Source organism: Cyprinodon variegatus, unplaced genomic scaffold (genome assembly GCF_000732505.1).
Source record: "Cyprinodon variegatus isolate N-32 unplaced genomic scaffold, C_variegatus-1.0 Scaffold716, whole genome shotgun sequence".
Classification (NCBI taxonomy): Eukaryota; Metazoa; Chordata; class Actinopteri; order Cyprinodontiformes; family Cyprinodontidae; genus Cyprinodon; species Cyprinodon variegatus.
This window is the reverse complement of record NW_015151169.1, coordinates 57,085-79,045: the sequence shown is the minus strand read 5'-3', so window position 1 is coordinate 79,045 and position 21,961 is coordinate 57,085. Positions and strand designations below refer to the sequence as shown.

General features: G+C 39.5%; 1 protein-coding gene across 1 annotated transcript in view; it reads left to right on the top strand.

Moving 5' to 3' along the window:
- Window positions 1-21,961, top strand: part of LOC107097712 (SH3 and multiple ankyrin repeat domains protein 3-like) — a gene marked incomplete at its 3' end in the record, with an annotated part of 206,675 nt that overhangs the window by 164,205 nt on the left and 20,509 nt on the right. Inside the window, exons 7-10 of the mRNA XM_015394969.1 lie at window positions 449-600; window positions 2,608-2,775; window positions 4,192-4,308; window positions 12,961-13,038. Coding sequence (XP_015250455.1) covers window positions 449-600; window positions 2,608-2,775; window positions 4,192-4,308; window positions 12,961-13,038 — 515 coding nt within the window. The remainder of the gene's footprint in view (window positions 1-448; window positions 601-2,607; window positions 2,776-4,191; window positions 4,309-12,960; window positions 13,039-21,961) is intronic.

Sequence of the window (21,961 nt, the reverse complement as noted above, 5' to 3'; positions counted from 1 at the left end):
CATAAATAATTTCAAATTAATTGATTCCTCCCTAATCCAAAGAACCAGAAGACATTAAAAAATCAAAGCTCAGGAGACGAACAAAACAACTGATTGTCTTTATTTGCCTTGTTGGAGTTTTCCATCTTCATCTTTGCTCTTCTTAAATCTCTGAGCTGCAGCTATGCTGTTTTCACCCCAACAGACAGTTTTTTTCTTTTCCCAGTGGAGGGGAATTGTTGTTCTAAGAGTTTGTTTTACCTGCAAATGTTTGGTGCTGAATCATAGCACAGTTTTCCCTTGGTTGTTCATTTCACAGGCTCTCTCCCTGGAGTTCCTCGCCTTGCTGCTTTGATTTAAACAGAGGGTAAACTTTAAGAAAACAAATGCGATGCAGAAAATCTCTGCTGAAACCACATGCAAACACCCCTTCTGGCTCCTTCCTTTACTGAAATGTTCTGTGTTTCAGAGAGCCCGCTGACGTTTGCAGCTCAGCTGGACAATGCTGTGGAGATGATTAGGGTGTTGAAGAACGGAGGAGCTCATCTTGACTTCAGGGCCAAGGATGGTATGACTTCCCTTCACAAAGCTGCCCGCTCCAAAAACCAGGTCATACTCATGGTGAGAAAACATTATGCCTCCTTTTCTTTCGCTCCTGCTTATTGTTGTATTAAATACAGGTGGGCTAAAAGCAGGGGTGTCTTTAGGATTGTATATTTGGGGGGACATATCCCCGGGTAAAATGCCTTAGTTTATGTGAAATGCCTGCGCAAAAAACATTTTCGTTCAAGGTTCCTGAGCAGATAGCTTTGAAAAGCAGATAGCAAAATAAGCCCCGTTTGAGTTTACTTTGTTAAAATAAATAAATAAAATATTTAAAGCCTCTGAAAAAAGCAGGTTAAAAGGTGCTTTTCAAACATGGTTCGACCCTCTAACAATCAGTGTTTGGCTCGCTTCCAAACTGGCATAAAAAAAATGGTCTAACCCCTCGCTGGCCTTTCTCCCCCCACTGATACATGTCTGGTGACATCATCACACTGGGTTGGCGTTGATGAAGTCACCAGTGCGACAGAAATCATGAAAGCAGACAATGGAGAGTAAAATGGAAGGAAGCCAGTGCATAGTCAGTGTGCTTTATTGTTTCTCTCTATTATCTGCCTGAATCCCTCTCACCAGAGCTGCTCCATGTTTATCGAATGTAAACAGAGTTGTTTCTGCTTGTTAGTTCACTGGTGTCACGTAATTTAGGGGGTCGACCCAGCTCTGGTGGAGGGAGTTGATATACTGTGCAGTGATAGCCTAAAACATCACCTCCACATGGAGGAATGGGCCAAAATACCAGCTGCTGTGAGCAAACCTGGTGAAGACTAACAGGAAAAAGGAAATAATACAGAGCTGAACTCTTCTTATTGACCAAATGCTTATTTTACAACATAATTTACAAATAAATTACTGAAAAAAATCTCTCAATATGATTCCCTGGACTGTTTTCCTCCTTTTATCTCTCTTAGTTATACTTTAGCTATGATAAAAACTATAAACATGGCTAACCTTTAGTAGGAGAATTTTTGTAATCAGGTGCTTAATAAATGCTGTACTAAATCTCTAAGTCAACTTGGCGAGCAGTTTTCAGATCAATTTTGGAAGTTTTTAATTTTATCTAAAATAACAATAACCCCCACCCCCCCATGCATAGCCAGGCAATATTTTTTAATTTTTGGTTGTTTTATTCAGGTTTTGTTGTTTTTATTACTCTATTTAGAAAAGTTGTATATGGAGGATAAAAGTGCCAAAATTAAATAGATAAATACAGCATTAAATAAATAATTAAATGTGTCAATAATTAATTAAATGTGGAATTAAATTAATAAATGGGTCATTCATTAATTAAAAAACCACCTCACTAATATAAAGTGCCACAATTAAATAAATAAATACAGCGATAAACAATTAATTAAATGTGTAATTCATTAAATAAATAAGGAATTAAATATATAAATGTGTCATTAATTTAATAAAATACGTCTTCATTTTATTAGAAAAATCTATATAATTATTTCAGTGTGCATTTAATTATTTCATGGTCCTGTGTCCCATTGCATTGAAACCATTAAAGGAATCTGTCAAACTCACCCTTCAAAGTTAGGGGGCGGGGTTAACGCGAATCGAGTCTCTGTAATCGATTTGCTTCGCCTTAATGTGCAGGGTGACCAATCAGGTGTTAGATAACTTTATATTAGTGACGTGGTTTTAATTAATGAATGACACATTTATTTATTTAATTCCACATTTAATTAATTATTGACACATTTAATTATTTATTTAATGCTCTATTTATTTATTTATTTAATTTTGGCACTTTTTATCCTCCATAGTTGTAAACTACGTGGGTACATTTTAATATAGTTTACCTTTAATCCACCAGGAAGACAGAATAAGACTTAAAGTTTCCTAAAGTCCCTTTTCCTTCTGCATGGTGTGATGAAAAAGTTGATTTGATGGATGTCTAACTTCATCATTTGGAAAAAAATTAAGCATTTACTGAAGCCTTGTGGCATTGCATTAAACACAGTAAGACAAACTTTAAATGGAAAAACTTGAACGTGTCTTCTCTCCCTCTTCACCCAGACGCTGCTGGAGTTGGGAGCATCTCCAGATTACAAAGACAGCCGCGGTCTGACGCCTCTGTACCACAGCGTGGTGGTGGGAGGAGACCCTGGCTGCTGCGAGCTCCTGCTTAACCACCACGCCTCCGTCTGCACCCAGGATGAGAACGGCTGGCACGAGGTTCACCAGGTACACACACAGAAAGAGGTTGCTTCTTTTTGGTTCTTGCAGCAGTCTTGGAATACAAACCATTCTCCCCTCGGCTTTGGCTCCCAGTCTTGGCGGCTGTTTCCTCAGTGAAGCAGATAAAGCCGTTTAAAGAGCGGCCCTGCAGCAGCGACAAACTCTGAGCCTCTGCATAGCCCGTATACACACACACACACACACACAAGTGTGTTTAGGCCTTTGGATTCATCCGATTGCTTATCTCCCTCCCTGTCGAGTTGCCAAATCTCAGCCTTTCTCCATCCGTCCTGTTTCAGGCGTGATAACAATCAGCTGTCAACCAGCAGCAGAACACAGTCAAGGTGATGCTCACTCTGTCTAATATTCTAGGAAACGATTTCTCCTGAACCTACACTTATGACCAGATTAAGAAAAGCTCCACTTTACAATTTATTTACGGCTGTTTGTATTTAGTTGCTCAGAATCTTACTGATAACAACATTATTGGGGTGGAGATGAGGTGAAGCAGTGCTACAGCATCAGCCCAGCTTGTGTTTCTGTAGATATTCTCCCAGCGGTGTGTTTTCAGTCTGTTTAAATCAATCCGGCTTCACCTTACAGACCTCTGACATTTTGCATGAGGATCAGACATCGGCTCGACTACAAGCTGTAACTCAGCTGTTTTTGCATCGCTTATGTTTGCAAGCTTGATGACTTTTCTTGCAACATAAGCAACATCCATTTTTAATGCCCTCACAGTGCATTTTAAAGTTTGATCACCTAACTCTTTGTTTTTGCAGCCTAAGCACTTTGCTGTCTCTTTCAAAAATGTTAAAACGTGATATAATCTCTGTAAAACTGTAGAAAATCAGATCATTGTCCATTTTTATCGGCTATTCATGACTTTCTCTTTACATGGGGCATAAATGTAATAAATTCTCCAGAATTAATGAAAGCAGCATATTGAGGACAGAACCTTCAATCATGTGGAGCATCCAGTCAGCCAGCAAAAAAATGATTCCAATGTTTCTTTTTATAAAATATACAAAATTTTTTGCCCTCAGGAGGATCCATAGAAGCTCTTAGAGGTTAAACCTTGTATTTGATTTCAATAGTCTTAAGAGAGGGGGGCAAACACATAAGTAGAGTATAGCTGAATATTATGTTAGACTAAACTAAAATCTATCAATCTCTCAGTAATTTAAAAACCAATTCAGTTCATAAACACCTGAACTTCCAGATGAGCAGCTCTTTGTGACCCTGTTAAATTAGTGTTTATTGACCTCTTTAACTCTACAGCCGGGTTCAAACCGAGGCTACCAGCTGCTCCCTGGCTTCGAGATCTTCCCTGCTTCAGGCTGACATCTACTGGTAATGGTTTGACACTGCACTGGAGTTCAGGCTCTGTTTAAAAGTCAGCTGCTCTGTGTCTGTGTGCAGGCCTGCCGTCATGGACATGTGCAGCATCTGGAACATCTGCTGTTCTACGGAGCCGTGATGAGCGCTCAAAACGCCTCGGGAAATACCGCCCTGCACATCTGTGCCCTCTACAACCAGGTGAGCAGCGTGCAGACTGCGTTCATCTACAATAATGTTTGGGTTTCATGCATCTCCTTTGGGGAGAGCTGCTGTAAATGAGAGATGTTGAGGAGATGCTATAAAGAAAATAATTTTGGACTGGAATGTGTTTCATCTTGTATAAAGTTTTGCAAGAAGATAATGTAGATATAGCACGTGATAATTTATTGTTTACCTTTAAAGTATTACATGATAAAAAATGTCCTTTAATAATGTTCTCTCATAAAAACAAAAATCAGAAGCCCCATGGATCACAAAGGATTTGCAAAATTTCTGCAAAAAAAAGAACAAACTATATAGATTTCATAAGACATAGAACTTTGGAGGTAGGTAAGAAATATAAGAAATATAAGAATAAATTAACTGATATTCTACAAATACCTAAAGAGAATTGTAACAGTAAATTATTAGATAGAAATAAGAAAAATATCAAAGGGATTTGGAATGCATTGAATCATTTTATCAAGAAAGACTGGCAAAATGAAATTTCCCGTTTATTGTAAATAATAGCAATTTTGAGGACATTAATGACGTTGTTCATAATTTGAATACATATTTTGTGAGTGTGGGACCCAAACTGACAGAAAAAATCCCGGATGCTACAACAACTGGAGCTCTATCTCTAAAGGGAAATTAGAGATATTGTCAATAACAGTAAAAGTAAGAGGTCAACTAACTCTGATGGCATTGATATGACAGTAATTAAGAACGCTATTGAGGAAATGATTCAGCTTCTAACATACATCTGCAATCTGTCATTTCAGTCGGGTAAACTTCCAGAAAAGATGAAAATTGCCACAGTTATTTCACTTTATAAATGTGGGGACAGACACCATCTCACAAATTATAGACCTGTTTCTCTACTTCCACAATTTTCCAAAACTTTGGAGACATTATTTGTGGATAGATTAGATACATTCATTAATAAACATAAACTGCTTTCCAAAAATCAGTATGAATTTAGATCACAAAGATCTACAGCAATGGCTGTCATTGAATTAGATTATAAGAAATCTGCAGTTGGTGTGTTTATTGATCTGAAAAAAGCTTTTGACGCAATAAATCACAAAATATTAATCAAGAAATTGGAGTGTTTTGGCATCCGGGGAATAGTACTGCTCTGGCTGAAAAGTTATCTAAGCAACAGGCAACAATTTATGCAAATGGATGAAAGCCAGTCATCTTGCTTGGACATTGTTCATGGTGTCCCCCAGGGGTCAGTATTGGGGCCAATTTGCAGACAATAGTAACATCTTTTATACAGGTGATAATTTGGATCAGCTTGGTTGGTATATTAACTTTGTTTTATATTAATAAACTAGCATTTAATTTGAATAAAACCAAGTGTATGTTGTTTGGACACTGTGAAATTACGTATCCTGATAGATAATGTAACAGTAGAAGAGAGTTAAGGGAATTAAGTTATTGGAATTAATGATAGACAATAAGATTAGCTGGAGACCTCATATAAAATACATTCTAACTTAAATATCCAGAAGTATTAAATTCTGGATATTTTAAATCATGCTGCACTTCATATTCTGTATAGTGCACTAATATTACCTCAGAGTTACTGTTTATTCAATGATGATTATAAAATGAATGTATGTACATATAAGCATTGAAGCAAGGAGATGCTTCACTCTGCCTTGTGATTCAGTCTAGAGGAGAGCATCCTGTCTTATGACCTGATCAATTGTTCTGTCAGAACAATACTCTATTTTGTAACCATGTGTTATGTTCTGTTAATAAAAGACGACTGCAGGAGGGGGGTCGGGGAAAGAGTTGAAAGTTGGGTTAGGTTCTTTCCACTCCTGCAGGAGCTGTTTGAATCTCTTTCCTGTGTGGACTCAGTTTCTCTTTTACAAACCTACATTTTTTAACCTAACAGTTACTGTGTTGAAATATTGAGCAACACCTTTAAAACCTCACTGCGACTGTTATGCACATTACAAAAAAAGGGCATCAGAAAACCTCCAGACCAAAGATGAGGGGAGTAGTGTATGCCATACAATGCAGCAAGGAATGCTCTGATCTTTATATTGGAGAAAGCAAACAACCTCTCCAGAGATGCATGGCCCAACACAGAAGAGCGACTGCGGTACATCTACACCTTATGGAAAAAGGGACATTCTTTTAAGGACCAGAATGTTCATATTTTGGACAAAGAGGACAGGGAGTTTGAGAGGGAAATGAAGTAAGCCATCTATGTTAAAAAAGAAAAACAATCATTGCAACCCCAACCCCATTACAGCGGATCAGAGCACCTCGCCTCTTCAGCCAGGTCAATAATTTCCTTTAATGACCCCCATTTCAGAGATATAGACAGGTTTCGTGTATTACATGTTAACAAAGAAACAAAACGACCCCCTTCCCTAAGGGGTGGACCTGCTCGTCAGTTTCATTTTGCATGTTTCTAAGCAAAAACAAGGCTTTGCTTTGGTCACTCAATAAAGCCTTGAACTCAACGCTATTTCAGACATTTTGAATTGAAGAGGCTTCCTGGATGGGTAATGAAACGTCTTCAAACTTGGAAACAGTATCCAGTGAATTATTTTTTTTTACTTTTTTGGAAATGAATATGACCTGGATGACTGAGAATCTTCACCAACATATTCAATCAGCTCGGTTTATGTATAAAGCTAGAAATAAACAACTATCAAAAAAATATTCAAAATCTGTTTTCTGATAGAGTGGAGGGCTATTACTATCTGGTCATCTGTTGCTGCAGCCCAAACTGCAGTTCCTTCACTGTTCACACTCCACTGTTCATCAACAGCTCAGCTGTAGAGGTGGTCAGCAGCACCAAATTTCTGGGGGTGCACATCACAGACAACCTTGCCTGGACTGTAAACACCACCTCACTCGTCAAAAGGGCACAAAAGCGTTTCTACTTCCAACAGATGATGAGGAGAGCCCACCTTCCCCCACCCATCCTCACAACCTTCTACAAAAGCACCATAGAGAACATTCTGACCAGCTGTCTCAGTACGTGGTGTGGAGGCTGCAGCACCTCAGACTGGAAGAAGGTGAGAAGAGTGGTGAGAACAGCAGAGAAGATCATCAGGGCTCCTCTTCCCTCATTTTTTTTTTACATTGGGCCCTTGATTTTATGTTATTACACCATGTTCTACTCACCCATATGAGTTTTTTGTCATTTGGAGCCGTTCTGAAGATATTCCGTTAGATTATATCCAAGTAACGTCTTCCTATGGGCAATGAGTTGAAGGCACAACCTAAACTGTTCATAATTTATTCTTTATGGTACGCCAGAATTCAAAACATGTAGGCGAATCACTGTCCCCCAGACATCCGTGGTTATTTTTTTTATATGTATATCTTTTAAAAACGAAGCGGCGCATGTATGACTTCATCCACGCGTGCCGGCTACCATTCCTTCATCCGGTCCACTGAGCCGCTGCTAGTTTTACTCACATGCCTGGAAGATGTCTAGTGCTACTACTACAGATGATCTCGCTCTCGAAATGGAATTGAACGATTCAAATTAGCCAGCTGAATGTATAGGAGTAGAGCGTAGCCGCCCTGTGGCCCGCGCTGCCCGTCACAACTCCAATCCAGCATGCGGATGACGTCATACACACTCTGCTTTGTTTTTAAAAGATATAAATATAAAAAATATAACTGGATGTCTGGCGGACTGTGATTCGCCTACATGTTATGAATGCTGGCGTACCATAAAGAATAAATTATGAACAGTTTACTTTGTGCCTTCAAGCCGTTTGCCCATAGGAAGGTGTTAAACGTTTAACGGAATATCTTCAGAACAGCTACAAATGACACAAAACTCATATGGGTGAGTAGAACATGAAGTAATAACGTAAACTCAAGGGTACAATGTAAAAAAAAACGGCATTTCCCTTTAAAGACATTTCATCCGAGCGCAGAGTGTTCCCAGCCGGTTACATCATCAATGACCCCTCACTCCCCCACCATGGATTGCTCTGCCTTCTGCCCTCTGAGAAGATGCTCCACAGCATTCGATGCAGGACCAGCAGGTTCTGCATAAGCAGTTTCTGTAACAGCACCCCCACCATGGGAGAACAGTTCTTCCTGAAGTCGACAATGATCTCCATCTTCTCCTCATTCAGGATCAGACTGTAATATCTGCATGAGTCCATCAGCTGCTTTACCTCCTCTCTATAGTACTGGTCGTTTTACTGTCTAGAAAGCTGCACTAAAATACATTTCGATTTGTATACAAAATGACAATAAAAGTTGTGTACCTTTATGAGGCACTCCCCCGTAGTGTCGTCTGCAAACTTCACAATGTGATTGGTGGTCAACGAGGGGACGCAGTCATGCATCTTCAATGTTAGAGTAGACCAGGTCTAGTGTTCTGTCCCCAAGTTGCAAAGTCCACATGTTGTTAAAAATGAGGGAGGGAAAAAAAAAAATAAGGGAGCACAGTTTTCAAATTAGCCTGGTTCACATCAAACTTGGCAGCCCCTGCACACATTTCACATGCTATGAAGGAAATCGCCTCAAATGCAAGAACTAAACCATTTCAAACCTTGNCTGTGAAATTACGTATCCTGATAGATAATGTAACAGTAGAAGAGAGTTAAGGAAATTAAGTTATTGGAATTAATGATAGACAATAAGATTAGCTGAAGACCTCATATAAAATACATTCAAACTAAAATATCCAGAAGTATTAAATTCTGGATATTTTAAATCATGCTGCACTTCATATTCTGTATTGTGCACTAATATTACCTCACAGAGTTACTGCTAGGTTTATTCAATGATGATTATAAATTGAATGTATGTACATATAAACATTGAAGCAAGGAGATGCTTCACTCTGCCTTGTGATTCAGTCAAGAGGAAAGCATCCTGTCTTATGACCTGATCAATTGTTCTGTCAGAACAATACTCAATTTTGTAACCATGTGTTATGTTCTGTTAATAAAAGACGACTGCAGGAGGGGGGTTGGAGAAAGAGTTGAAAGTTGGGTTGGGTTCTTTCCACTCCTGCAGGAGCTGTTTGAATCTCTTTCCTCTGTGGACTCAGTTTCTCTTTTATGAACCTACATTTTTGAACCTAACAGTTACTGTGTTGAAATATTGAGCAACACCTTTAAAACCTCACTGCGACTGTTATGCACATTACAAAAAAAGGGCATCAGAAAACCCCCAGACCAAATATGAGCGGAGTGGCGTATGCCGTACAATGCAGCAAGGAATGCTCTGATCTCTATATTGGAGAAAGCAAACAACCTCTCCACAGACGCATGGCCCAACACAGAAGAGCGACTCTGCGGTACATCTACACCTTATGGAAAGAGGACATGCTTTTGAGGACCAGAATGTTCATATTTTCGACAAAGAGGACAGGGAGTTTGAGAGGGAAATGAAAGAAGCCATCTATGTTAAAAAAGAAAAAGCAATCATTCCCAACCCCATTACAGGGGACCAGAGCACCTCGCCTCTTCAGCCAGGCCAATAATTTCCTTTAATGACCCCCATTTCAGAGATATAGACAGGTTTCATGTATTACAGGCTAACAAAGAAACAAAACGACCCCCTTCCCTAAGGGGGGGACCTGCTCGTCAGTTTCAATTTACATGTTTCTAAGCAAAAACAAGGCTTTGCTTTGGTCACTCTATAAAGCCTTGAACTCAACGCTATTTCAGACATTTTGAATTGAAGAGGCTTCCTGGATTGGGTAACGAAACATCTTCAAACTTGGAAACAATATCCAGTGAATTTTTTTTTTTTTTTTACTTTTTTGGAAATGAGTATGACCTGGATGACTGAGAATGTTCACCAACATATTCAATCAGCTCGGTTTATGTATAAAGCTAGAAATAAACAACTATCAAAAAAAAATATATATATATATATTCAAAGGCTGTTTTCTGATAGAGTGGGGGGCTATTACTATCTGGTCATCTGTTGCTGCAGCCCAAACTGCAGTTCCTTCATTGTTCACTCTACACTGCTCATCAACAGCACAGCTGTAGACGTGGTCACAAGCACTAAATTCCTGGGGGTGCACATCACAGACAACCTTGCCTGGACTTTAAACACCACCTCACTGGTCAAAAGGGCAAAAAAAGCGCAAGTAGTTCCTGCGGAGGATGAAGAGACCCCGCCTGCCCCCACCCATCCTCACAACCTTCTACAGGAGCACCATAGAGAGCGTTCTGAACAGCTGTCTCAGTACGTGGTGTGGAAGCTGCAGCGTCTCAGACTGGAAGAAGGTGAGAAGAGTGGTGAGGACAGCAGAGAAGATCATCGAGGCTCCTTTTCCCTTCATTTAAGACATTTTATCTCAGCGCTGCGTGTCCTGAGCCGGTTACATCATCAATGACCCCTCACTCCCCCACCATGGACTGTTCTCCCTGCTGCCCCCTGGGAAAAGGCTTCGCAGCATTCGATGCAGGACCAGCAGGTTCTGCATAATCAGTTTCTGTGACAGCACCCCCACCATGGGAGAACAGTTCTTCCTGAAGTCGACGATGATCTCCTTCTTCTCCACATTCAGGATCAGGATGTTATCTCTGCACCAGCCCACCAGCTGTTCCACCTCGTCTCTATAGTCCTGGTCATTTGATTGTCTGGAAAGCTGCACTAAACGAAATTTCGATATGTATACATTCTGTGTATACAAAATGACAACAAAAGTTGTCTAAGTCCAAGTCGTTGTCATCTCTGATGAGGCCCTCCGCCGTAGTGTCGTCTTCAAACTTCACAATGTGATTGGTGGTGAACCTGGGGACGCAGCCATGCATCTTTAATGTTAGAGTAGACCAGGTCTAGCTAGACTGTTCTCTCCCCATGTTTCAAAGTCCACATGTTAAAAATGAGGGAGCACAGTCTTCAGATTAGCCTGGTTCACATCAATCTTGGCAGCCCCTGCGCACATTTCACATGCTATGAAGGAAATCGCCTCAAATGCAAGAACTAAACCATTTCAAACCTTGCCTGGCTCTGAAACCCTCTAGCTGCAGGTCAGCATCGGCATCTAAAGCTCTTTTGTGGCATATTTGGTGAAGATACTCAGTCATCCATTTCATAGTTATTCCAAAAATGTAAAAAAAAAAAAAAAACATCCACTGGACTTTGTTTTTCTAGTTTGAAGACATTTTGCTTCCCATCCAGGAAGTTTTTTTTAATTCAGATGTCATAATTAGCGTTTTGTTCAAGGCTTTGTACAGTAGTCCAACAAAGTCTTGTTTTTCCTTGGAAAACATGCAAATGGAAATGGTCCACCGGGTCCACCACTATGGAATGGGGGTTTTTTGGTTTATTTGTTCGCCTGCAATACCCCATACCTGTCTATTGTCTTTTGTGGCGCTCTCCATGTGAGTGCATTTACCTCACTGTTCTGCGTTTGACCAGTGGACCACAGAGCAGCAGCTTTTTAAGAAAGGCGTCCCTGTGGGGCTCTCACATCAAATCAGATTAAAAATCTAGAAAATTAGCCCCTTTTAGTGAGGGAGAACAGATTTATATATATTTGATATATAAAATCAAAATGCTTGTACCGCAGGGACGGTATGACAGAACACTTTGGTGGTTAAAACAGTGAGTTTTTATTCCACGGTGCACCATCAAACTAGTAAATTGCCCGTATCTAGTTTGAACTTTGAGTTTGTCATGGTGGGAGAAAAAATGTTCAGTGGCCCTGAACATGGAGCAGGATTACAGAGAAGTTGGACCGCCTGTTTTTCTCCTGTCATTTGTTACATCTGAAACTCAATCTTGTTATTTGTAAATATTACTTCAGGAAATAAAGCATAGTAGCATTTAATGTTCTTATATCTTTTTTTAAATCAGCTGGTGATTTAAATAATTTAAAATTAAAGCTAAATGCAGCTGAAGTTTCTATGATTTTCAACAAGGAGAATCTTTTGCTTTATAAACCTTTATGCCTCAACCTTTTAGACGGTTCCCTCCATCTTTGTTTCTACTCTGCTTTTGATTAATTGCTTTAGTTTTTTCTCTCAATGAGCCTCAATTACCCATATATCTGCAGAGAAAAGACAGCATGTTGAAAGATTGGCTTCCATCTAGGTGTGTGAGTAAAAATAAACGGTCTTAAATAAAAAGGAAAGCGTCTAACGGCAGGGATGTATGGAATGAGCTGACTGCACCGTTCAAATGCTGGTTGTGCTTCAATTTGTGATTCTCCTGCCAACTCTCTCCAACAGCTCATTGTGGGTCTAAAAAAAGTATTTATATTCATGTATGTGTGCACGGTGCATGCGTGGTGGAGCACATTGTGGGCGAGTTGTACAGCAGATTTAAACCCCTCAGCTCTCTCCTTCACTCCTCTTGTCTCTGTTTCTCTATCTCTCTCACCCTCTCTCTCTTTCTTTCTCTGGGAGTGGAGCAACAGATTCACACTTTAAGCAGAAGAAGCTCCACTCCTGGTGAAGGTAGTAGATGTTGCTGCTGGTTCTGGGTCCCTATTGACATGTTTAGGCATTTGAACATAATTACCAGTTTCTGCTGCTCTGACCTCTTGGAAAACTCCTTCACCGGAAGATAGCCAACGTTCTTTCAGATCAAAGTAGGAGAACTTGAGAATTTAGGTCTTTCGGGTCTTTTCAGGCTAATCTTACTCGTTATTCATGTTCTGTTTATTTCTCTCTCTCTCAGGACAACTGTGCTAGAGTGCTGCTGGTCCGTGGAGCCGACAAGGAAGTGAAGAACTACAACAGCCAGACTCCATTTCAGGTACCGGTGAAAAAAATAAATAAAAAAGTAACTGCAGCTATTTTTACTTCATTCTTGAGATTCATCTTCGCTCTTAGAGTGTTGGAAACACATTTATAGCCGAGGCACAATTACGTTTTCTCATTTGTTGCCATGACAACAGTGCAAAACAGCCAAGGTCAGTTTTAGTAAGGGATGCAAATCCTTTCCAGTCCAATAATGGAAATATTGTTATTAAAGTCCTTTTGGAGAATAGCAAGGGATAAGTGAGATGTGCCTACTGGAATTTTTTCTCTTTTCAGATGTTCCTAAAGCAGTTGGATGTATTTTTGTTCTGAACTACTTAGATGCATAAAAATACTAGTTTAGCTCTGATGCACTTTGCAACAATATAAAACAAGAGCTTAAAAAAGGTCAGTGGGCTTGCATAGTGAATAAGGCATGATCATGACTTACAGTTATAGTTTCCACAAGCATTAAGAAATGCCCCTTTTATTTGGTTAAAGGCTGCTGCAAACAGACTTTTAGGAAAAAATATAAATATCTGCAGGAAATAACAGCGGGGTCTGGTTTTCCAATGCTTGCAGTCCGACTCTCTCACCATGTGGTTTTCCATTTCTCCAACATTTTGACCAAATAACATATAAATTAAATCAAAATAACAGCGCTGATCATTTAAATTGCTTTTCGGACGACCAACCTAAATAATGAGAAGGTGAAATCTTTAACCGTGTATCAATGAAGTGACTGAGACTCAGTGCAGAGTCCCAACTGTAGGAATTTCAATCCAAACAACCAATTCAGAAACATAATATGAATAACATTATAACCACCAGCAGGTAATAAAACTATATTTTTATCATTGTCCTTGTTAAAGAGTGGAATATATTAGTTAAGAATTTCAACATTTTACCTTGAATTTGAATAATTTAAAGCTTAAAGGAAACACATTTGGCCTGATCATTTGAGAACATTTAATGATGACCTAATGAATGGTTACGTTTCCATAGATAAAAGGTATCAGAATAAACAGACTAACAATATGTCATGTAAACATTCTAGTCAAAATAATATCTTTGAATTTGGCAGAATTGGAGTTTACTGTTTACTCAATAGTGGTTAATGTCAATCCTATCTGCATGCATGTTAACGCTTGACAAACTGTAATACTCTATAATTCACCAAAGGCTAAATTATTCTGTTCTGTAATTCTATAATGTTGGTATAAACCTGGTTAAACTGGAGTTCTTTCCTCAGAATGAACTTCCTCTGAGAGATTAATGCCAGCCAGACATAATCTTACATATTAGAGCGGAACTTGGGACTGCCCTCTTGTTGGGAGTGCCTCTTTATATTACTGTTGCTGCTATTATGTGAAGGTTTTCTGAGGGGGGGAACCAGCAAAGCAAAGAGAGCTTCAAACTGATATGTTTGACTCATAACCTGTGCCCCAGTTATGAAAGAGTCTTATCCAGGCAGGCATTTACGAAAGGTAGTCCCACGGGGTCCTCGAGGTCCTCCACATCCACTCCAGTGGAGCGTTTCATTAGCTGGAGCGCTTCAGAAAGAGAGGGAGGAGAGGCTGAACCGAGATCACATCACTGCGTTAGTCAGTCTGACTTCAGCTGAAGCTTAAATTTAGCCGTTTCCCTGGAGCTTCATTTCTCTGAAAACATTTCAACATGTGAATGATTTAGATGATACTGTTCTAAACCTGTTTTATTTTATGGTTGCGTCAATATAAAAACCTAGAGCATTATCTGCTATTATTATTTCTGTTGTAGTGAGTAGCAGCCATTACTGAACATAATTTCTTCCCTCACAGGTTTTCAGCTAGGGGACTGTGAGACATTTGTTAAATGTTTCTGTGACCCAAGTTACAAACAATTGAGTCCAAATGCAATAATGATTAAACTAGAAAAACAATACTTTTACAGTATGTGTTATCTACCTTTACACAAGCACCAGACGCTTGAGCGGACCTGATAACTGTGGAATAATTCTTGATTTATTGAGTTTTTTTTATTTTCAGGTGAAATTTATTCTAAAACCCTTGTGGTCTGTGTTTTTTTTCCTTGGATGTTAGTAAGGTTAAATATTAAAGTGTGCCGGTTTTTCTTTCTGAATAGGGGTGATTAGTTAGAAGCTATTGTTCCATTCTTTATGCTGAGATGTAGGGAAAGGAAGGAGGTTTGAAAAGGAGTTTCCTCCCTAGTTTAGATAAGAGGGAAACATAGATAAACAGGTCCTTATGGTGTTTAAGATCCCCACGTCCTGTCTCTGGTGTGAATGGAAAACAGTTGTCTGAAATGTTTATCTGAACATATACCTATGTCCTTTGATGAAGTGTTTCTGTTGGGAAGACTCAATGTTCGTGTGTAAGAATTCTCTAAAAATGCAAAGGATGGGCAGCGACCTCGTCAGAATCACACTGAGAGCTGTATTCAGCTGTTTGTGTCATTCTCCTCTGCAGAGTAAAATAAAACCTTTTCTTCCTTGCATATCAACTCTCAGTGCTCATTTTTACTCCACACCCTCTGGGCTTAACAGGTTAGATATCCATCAGTCAGTGCCCAAACCTCTATCTGGTGATAAAACTTTGGTCATTACCCCTCTTTTGACAATTTCAAAGGCATAAATCATGCAAAATAGATTTTTTTCAAACTTTTAACAATGTTATCATGTTAGTCGTCATCATAATCATGTAATTTTGTTTGACCCATGCAGCTGAAGCGGCTCCTAATGAGCATTTAGGAATATGAGGTGCGTGACACGATTCATAAGTAGCAGATTCTGGACTTTGAAAAAAACTGATTTTTTCTGCTCAACCCCATATCAACCAATAAGAGAAGCTGATCTGTGAGCTGGCAGGGAGATAGAGACAGGACTGTTGACGCAGAGTGCTATGATCACACCCCTGAAAATGTTTATTAACGCCTAAATTAAGTAAAAACGTTGAAACCTGCCGGCAAAATATGTTTGCTTTTATTATTCTGGTGCCTGTATTTTGTAAAACATACCTCAAAAACGCTAAAATCTACTTCCAGCTGCCACCAACAGTAGGGGAAAACCCCCAAGAGTCTGAGCGTCTCCAATGTAGAAATAATATTTGAAGGCAGGATCGTAATCTAGATAAACTGACTGTAGATAATGTTTTCAGGTGTACCTTCTTGCATAAAAACATGTTAAAACTACTTTTTAGCTGTTTTAACAAAGTGGTTTAAATAAAGCCCATCTGCCATTAGAACAAGGGCAGCACAAGAATCAAATTCATTTTTACACATTACTGGATGTGCCTTAGGGACCTCAAAGATGCGTGTCTTACCTTAATGTGTACAAGCATGAAAGATGAAACAGCAGACACTTATTTGTTGCTCAAATCGCGTTCATTGTAAATGTTGCATAAGTCGTTAAAATCTGTTTTTGGGCCTCGAGGTCTCAGACTTTGTAAATCCTTCAGAAGGGGTGCAACATCATGTAATGAGCGCCACCAAGACAGGTAGAGGCACCACTGCTTTGGAGAAAAGTCTCTTTCTTTTGGGTTGGAAGAAAAACAAAAAACAATATTTCATATCAATTACTCTGTGTTGTTAAATGCATTATTTGATTATTTATATACGTATATTTACCTTTAAAAGGCTAAAAATCATCAAATCATAGAATGTTTATAACTACTGATACTTGACGCCACTGATCACCAGGCAAACACTCCACTCTCCAACCCCTATAGAAATAAAAAGCCTAATGAGACAAAAATAGTCAATTTTACCAATGAAACCAGTACAGTTATGCTTAAGAATAACCGGGGGCTGGTGCTGTGTGGTCATCTTGCCCTCGCTGTTGGGTCTTTGGTGATTTTGTCGAGGTCTATAGGTGTTGGTGTGACTCCAACAGTGTCATGGTTGATGGGGCAGTGAGGACTGGTCCCCCTTGGTGTGTTGTTGTTTTTGTAGACCACATACTCCAGTGGTTCTCTTCTGTTTGGTGGCCTATAGCTCTCAGGTTTGCATTATAAAGCCTGTGGGGTTTACCCTGGGCTACTGTGGGCCTATTGGACTACGTCTTATCTGTTCTTCTTCAGCCAATTGGCTGTTGCACCCATGCTTCATAACAACCTACTTCTGTATGGCTGCCCTGGGGTGATACCTTGTGTCTGTCTGCCTGGAGCGATTACGGCCTTCAGTAGTCATTTGCTTATCATGAATGCTGTGTGTTGCAGGCTTTCTACTGTTCTTGCCACTTTATCAACCTTTTACCTTCAGGTACTGTTACAAGCTCGCTCACATACGCCCACTCAGCAAAGACACACATAGATCTATACATATGCTCACCCACACACACCCACACACAAATAATCCAGGTGGTCGAAGGTCATCGAAACACAGGTTGCTGTTACATCAATGAGGCCTGCCTACATTCATGCTTAATAAAGTCAATCATGCAATTAGGACTCCATCTTCAGATATTCTTCGTATAGTGGAAATCAGGCTACAAGCTTCTCTCTTCTGTAATCCTGAAATGTAGGATAAGGACACATTGAAAAAGAAAATGGAAGAAATGATGGATGTTTTGCCTGCTGCATTATTAACTGTTACATATAAGTGCTGTTCAGAGCTCCAGCTTTCAGTTCTGTCTCTTCTCCACACTTTTTTAGAGCAACGCTACTGACAAGCTAAACAAATCAATAATTGACATCCTGACTTCAAGTCATATCAAAAGTCTGGCCCATAAGTGTTTACAGATATTAACCTAGTTACCCTTGATGGAGCTGATCAGGATTTAAATTGAATGACCAACAACACCCATTGAATTGAATTTAAAGTTGAGATAACTTGATCTTGATACTCTGTTTATAGTAACAAGTAACGTTACACATGTAGGTCACTATACAAGCTGCCACAATACTTATGTATTAGTGGTCCCACAGTGGGGAAAACACAGGCTTTTCTACAGCAGGTAAAAAATGTATAGATTACAGCTTTGAAGTTTATGAAACAAGAGACAGGTTGTGAGTTTGATGCCCGGCCCAGGGTCTTTCTGCATAGAGTTTGTATGTTCTCCATGAGCATGCGTGAGTTTTCTCCGAGTACTCCGGCTTCCTCCCACAGTCCAAAAACATGACTGTTAGGTTAATTGGCTTCTCTATATTGTCCTTAGGTGTGAGTGTGAAAGGTTGTTTGTCTCTGTGTTGCCCTGCGATGGACTGGTGACCTGTCCAGGGTGGACCCCGCCTCTTGCCCATAGATAGCTGGAGATAGGCACCAACACCCCTCGCCATATGTATTTCTTTACTGTTTTCAAGGCTGCACTTATAAAAAAATGAAATTATCTAGAGAGCTGTTCTTAACGAAATTTCTTTTTGTTTACACTTGTGTATACAAAATGACTAAATAAATCTGTCTAAGTCTAAGTTTAACTGAAGTACAGCATGGAAACTCAGGTTACCTTGGGACAGGGGAGCAGATTTCCAATGGTCCCCAGAAACATAATCCAGGCTCCACCAAAAAATCCATCCAACCTCTTTCCAAAACAGGAATTGAGCAATCTTAAGGAGGTTAAAGGGGTGAATGGTAGATATCAAGATCTGCCACTGCCTTAGCCCTGACCAGAATAGGTAACAACTTTGTTTCCCAGGACCTTTACCATCAGCAGACAAACTGGGATTTAACCGGGTTCCTGATTAGGCCGTGGTCACTGAGATGAACAAAGAGCTAAGGGACCAGCCACTTGTACATCTTCTAAATAGACTATCAAAAACTGTAAAACTGAATCCAACAGTGCTGTTTTCTCTGTGATTCTCCTTTCAACCAAAGAGCATTTGTAAAAACTTAAATACCACTTTAAAGTAGCGTAGTTTTGGGTATATCCAATGTATGAACAAGAACCTGATGGTAGAAACCTTAGAATAAATAAATCCCTACCAGATGGGCTGAAAAAAGTATAAGGAATGTGGAACTGTCATTACTTGTTATTAAGGCACTGAAAAACCAAGGGAGTCACAGAAGGGATACAGTGGTCTACTTCTGTAGAGCTACTGTAGAAGAAAAGGATGAAACCATGACAGCAGGAAACTCTGACAAAACACTCTGGTTTACATTCTGCACAGCAAAAGAGTTAGAAAAAGGCCATTGGACAGAACCTTCAGGGAGTCAGAGGTTGGTGTGGAAAAGATATAGCATCGATTAATAATTTGAAAGCGCACAAAAAATTGGTACTAGTATGGTAACAGACACAGAGACTATGTTCCGCAGCTATTAAAAAAAAATAAATTTACCAACCTTAACGTATGGGTGTGCCTTCCAGTAGGTGTTCATCACTCTGGCACAACATGTCCACCAAGAAGGCCAGCAAATGCTATGCTGTGCTCCTGAAACCACCAACGACACCAAGAAACCTTGTCTATGATGAAGCATCTTCTCAGATCTGCTGGTACACACAACTGCAAGCTAGGGTGGTGGTGAACCCAAGTCCTAGACTAAACCTAAAGACAACATATCATTTGAGATGACCCAGCATCCAATGATCCATCTTACTCTAGGTAAAAATGCCTTGAAATGTTATAAAACATGGAATAAATGTGCTCAAGTTTTTCTTTTATTGAAATGAAGCCATTCAAATCTATGGAATTCCACAGAAAAGCATTTTTTTTTTCAAATTTCATATTTTTTCTATTGGTATTTTTGCAAAATCAGTCAATTTCCCCCATTGTACCCGGTGCTCCCTTCTGGTAGCAATATCTACGCCCATTGAATTTTATCCAAAGAATTTTTTTTTTTCCAGTTAATCATTTTGTAAATGTGTATCCATAAACAGAAACTTGTTAGTTTTGTTTTAAATTGAGACTGATTATGTTCTTTTTTTTTTAAGCTAACACCCAATAACCTTAATTTATTTGAGGATGGTTCCTGAACAGGCAGATGACCTGTTCAGGAACCATCCTCACATAGTTAACCTTGTTTTAACCACCTAATTTTGGGAAATTCTCACCTATTTTGCATACCTAAATGGAAAAGCAAATAACTAAAGAACTTTAAGCCCAAACTACATGTGTGATACATTATTTGAAAGCTAACACCTTCTAGTTTCTGAATATATACATGAAAATTGGGTGAGTAAAACCCCCATGCTGCATCAGTTCAAACAAGACTGTAAATAGTTTTTTTATTCTTGAAAATAATAGGTCTTTTTTTGAACAGTACTTATAAAGTCATGCTTGCTTGTTGTGGCTGCTTTGTCGTGGTACATTTTGAAATGCTGCTATATCTGTGTTATTGTGCTTTGGTGCTCGCTATGCTCATAAAATGAACTAAGTGGTTGAATTGTGGAGAATCTAAGCTTTCAAACGTTGTAAAACGATGTCTAACATGTCTATATTGGTAAACATTTTACCAGTGTAATTTTCATGCATTCCGAGTTATTATTTGTAAACGCTTTAAAACGGTGGGTTTTGAGAGGTTAAGGTACAGCCTAGGCCTGGGCAATACACTGCATTTCTTCCATTACCGACATTAACTACGATAGCAGGCAACAATTTTCACATGTCGGTAACAGAAATAAATGTAATTCTCCCATTTTTTCTGTGTGCGCTTGTGGCTGGGGATATCCTTCCCCTTTAAGACACACGGTTTTGAGTGAAGGTCTGCAAATTTAAACAATGCACATTGTTCTGACTGCTTGCTCAGTTCAGTGACACCAAAATTACGCCATAGATGTTGAGCGAAAGAACATGAAATGCAAACCAGCTGTTGTTACCTTTGCGCAAAACATTTTCCTTCTGTTTATAGAGACATTGTTTAATGTTTAAATTTTAATGGGTAAAAGCCTAGTTTAAGCTCCGGAGAGGGTAGCGATGCTGAGGAATATAAACATTTTGAAATTCTAGAGGGATTTTAAACTGGCTAATTTTCTCTCTCCCTCCTGTGGGGGAGATGCAGGAGGTAGCTGCTCACAGTAGTTTTTAATTGAACAGCCAAACGACTCTTTTAATGAGGGCACAAAATTTAAAAAGTTCCTCTCAAAACGTTCCAAACACAGAGAAGACAATGTGCTGTGCTCTATAACCTCTCCTGATCTTATTGACCTGATTCACCCACTTTTAAAGCAGCTTAGGATCCTTAGGAAACTTAAATTAGCTTATACCATCCTTATATGGGTTAAAGCAAAACGTTGCAATACAAAGCGAAGGGATGGTTGCATTCAGTGTTGCCAACTCCTCTGTGAGGAAAGTAGTTATTGGCTGTGCTCTAAGTCGCTAGAAGTCGCTGAATGAAAACATTGCCTAATTTGCATAATATATATTTTTTATTTTCCCCTTGTGGTCCACTAAGGAGCTTAAAACTCATGGTAAAACATTAACATTTTGAACAACAACAATTAACAATCTAAATGGAACAAAAAAAGGCTACAAAGAATCAATGACAATGTGAGCAAATAATGGTAATTATTGTTAATTTTTTTTTCAAACTAAGAAGATTTCCCTCCACACACGCAGGCTGTGCTTGAGTGGGTCCTCGTCATATTGGTCAAGGCTCTCTATGGCAGGTTCAGCTACTGAGGGAGCTGACTTCAGCGTGATCAACCTGTGCCTTCAATCCCTGCACATGCGAGCGGTTCATTTGCAGTCTGGTAGATGAGGGTAAACATGCTGTGGAACTGACTGCAGCGCTGAGAGGGACTCCTGCGGAAGCGGGAGAACGGGGTTGGGACACGGGAGGCGCCCCACGGCAGACACCAGGAAAGTCACTAGATTTGTCGCTAGTCGCTGTTTTGAAAAAGAGTCGCTGCAGGGGTCTGAAAAGTCGCTAAATATAGCGACAAAGTCGCTGAGTTGGCAACACTGGTTGCATTTCAATCCATGAAAGCTTCAGCAGCTGTCCGTAACAAAACCACAGTTCCAGCTCTGAGCCGTTCTCCTGCATACGTCACACCCATTTTCTCCCTCACT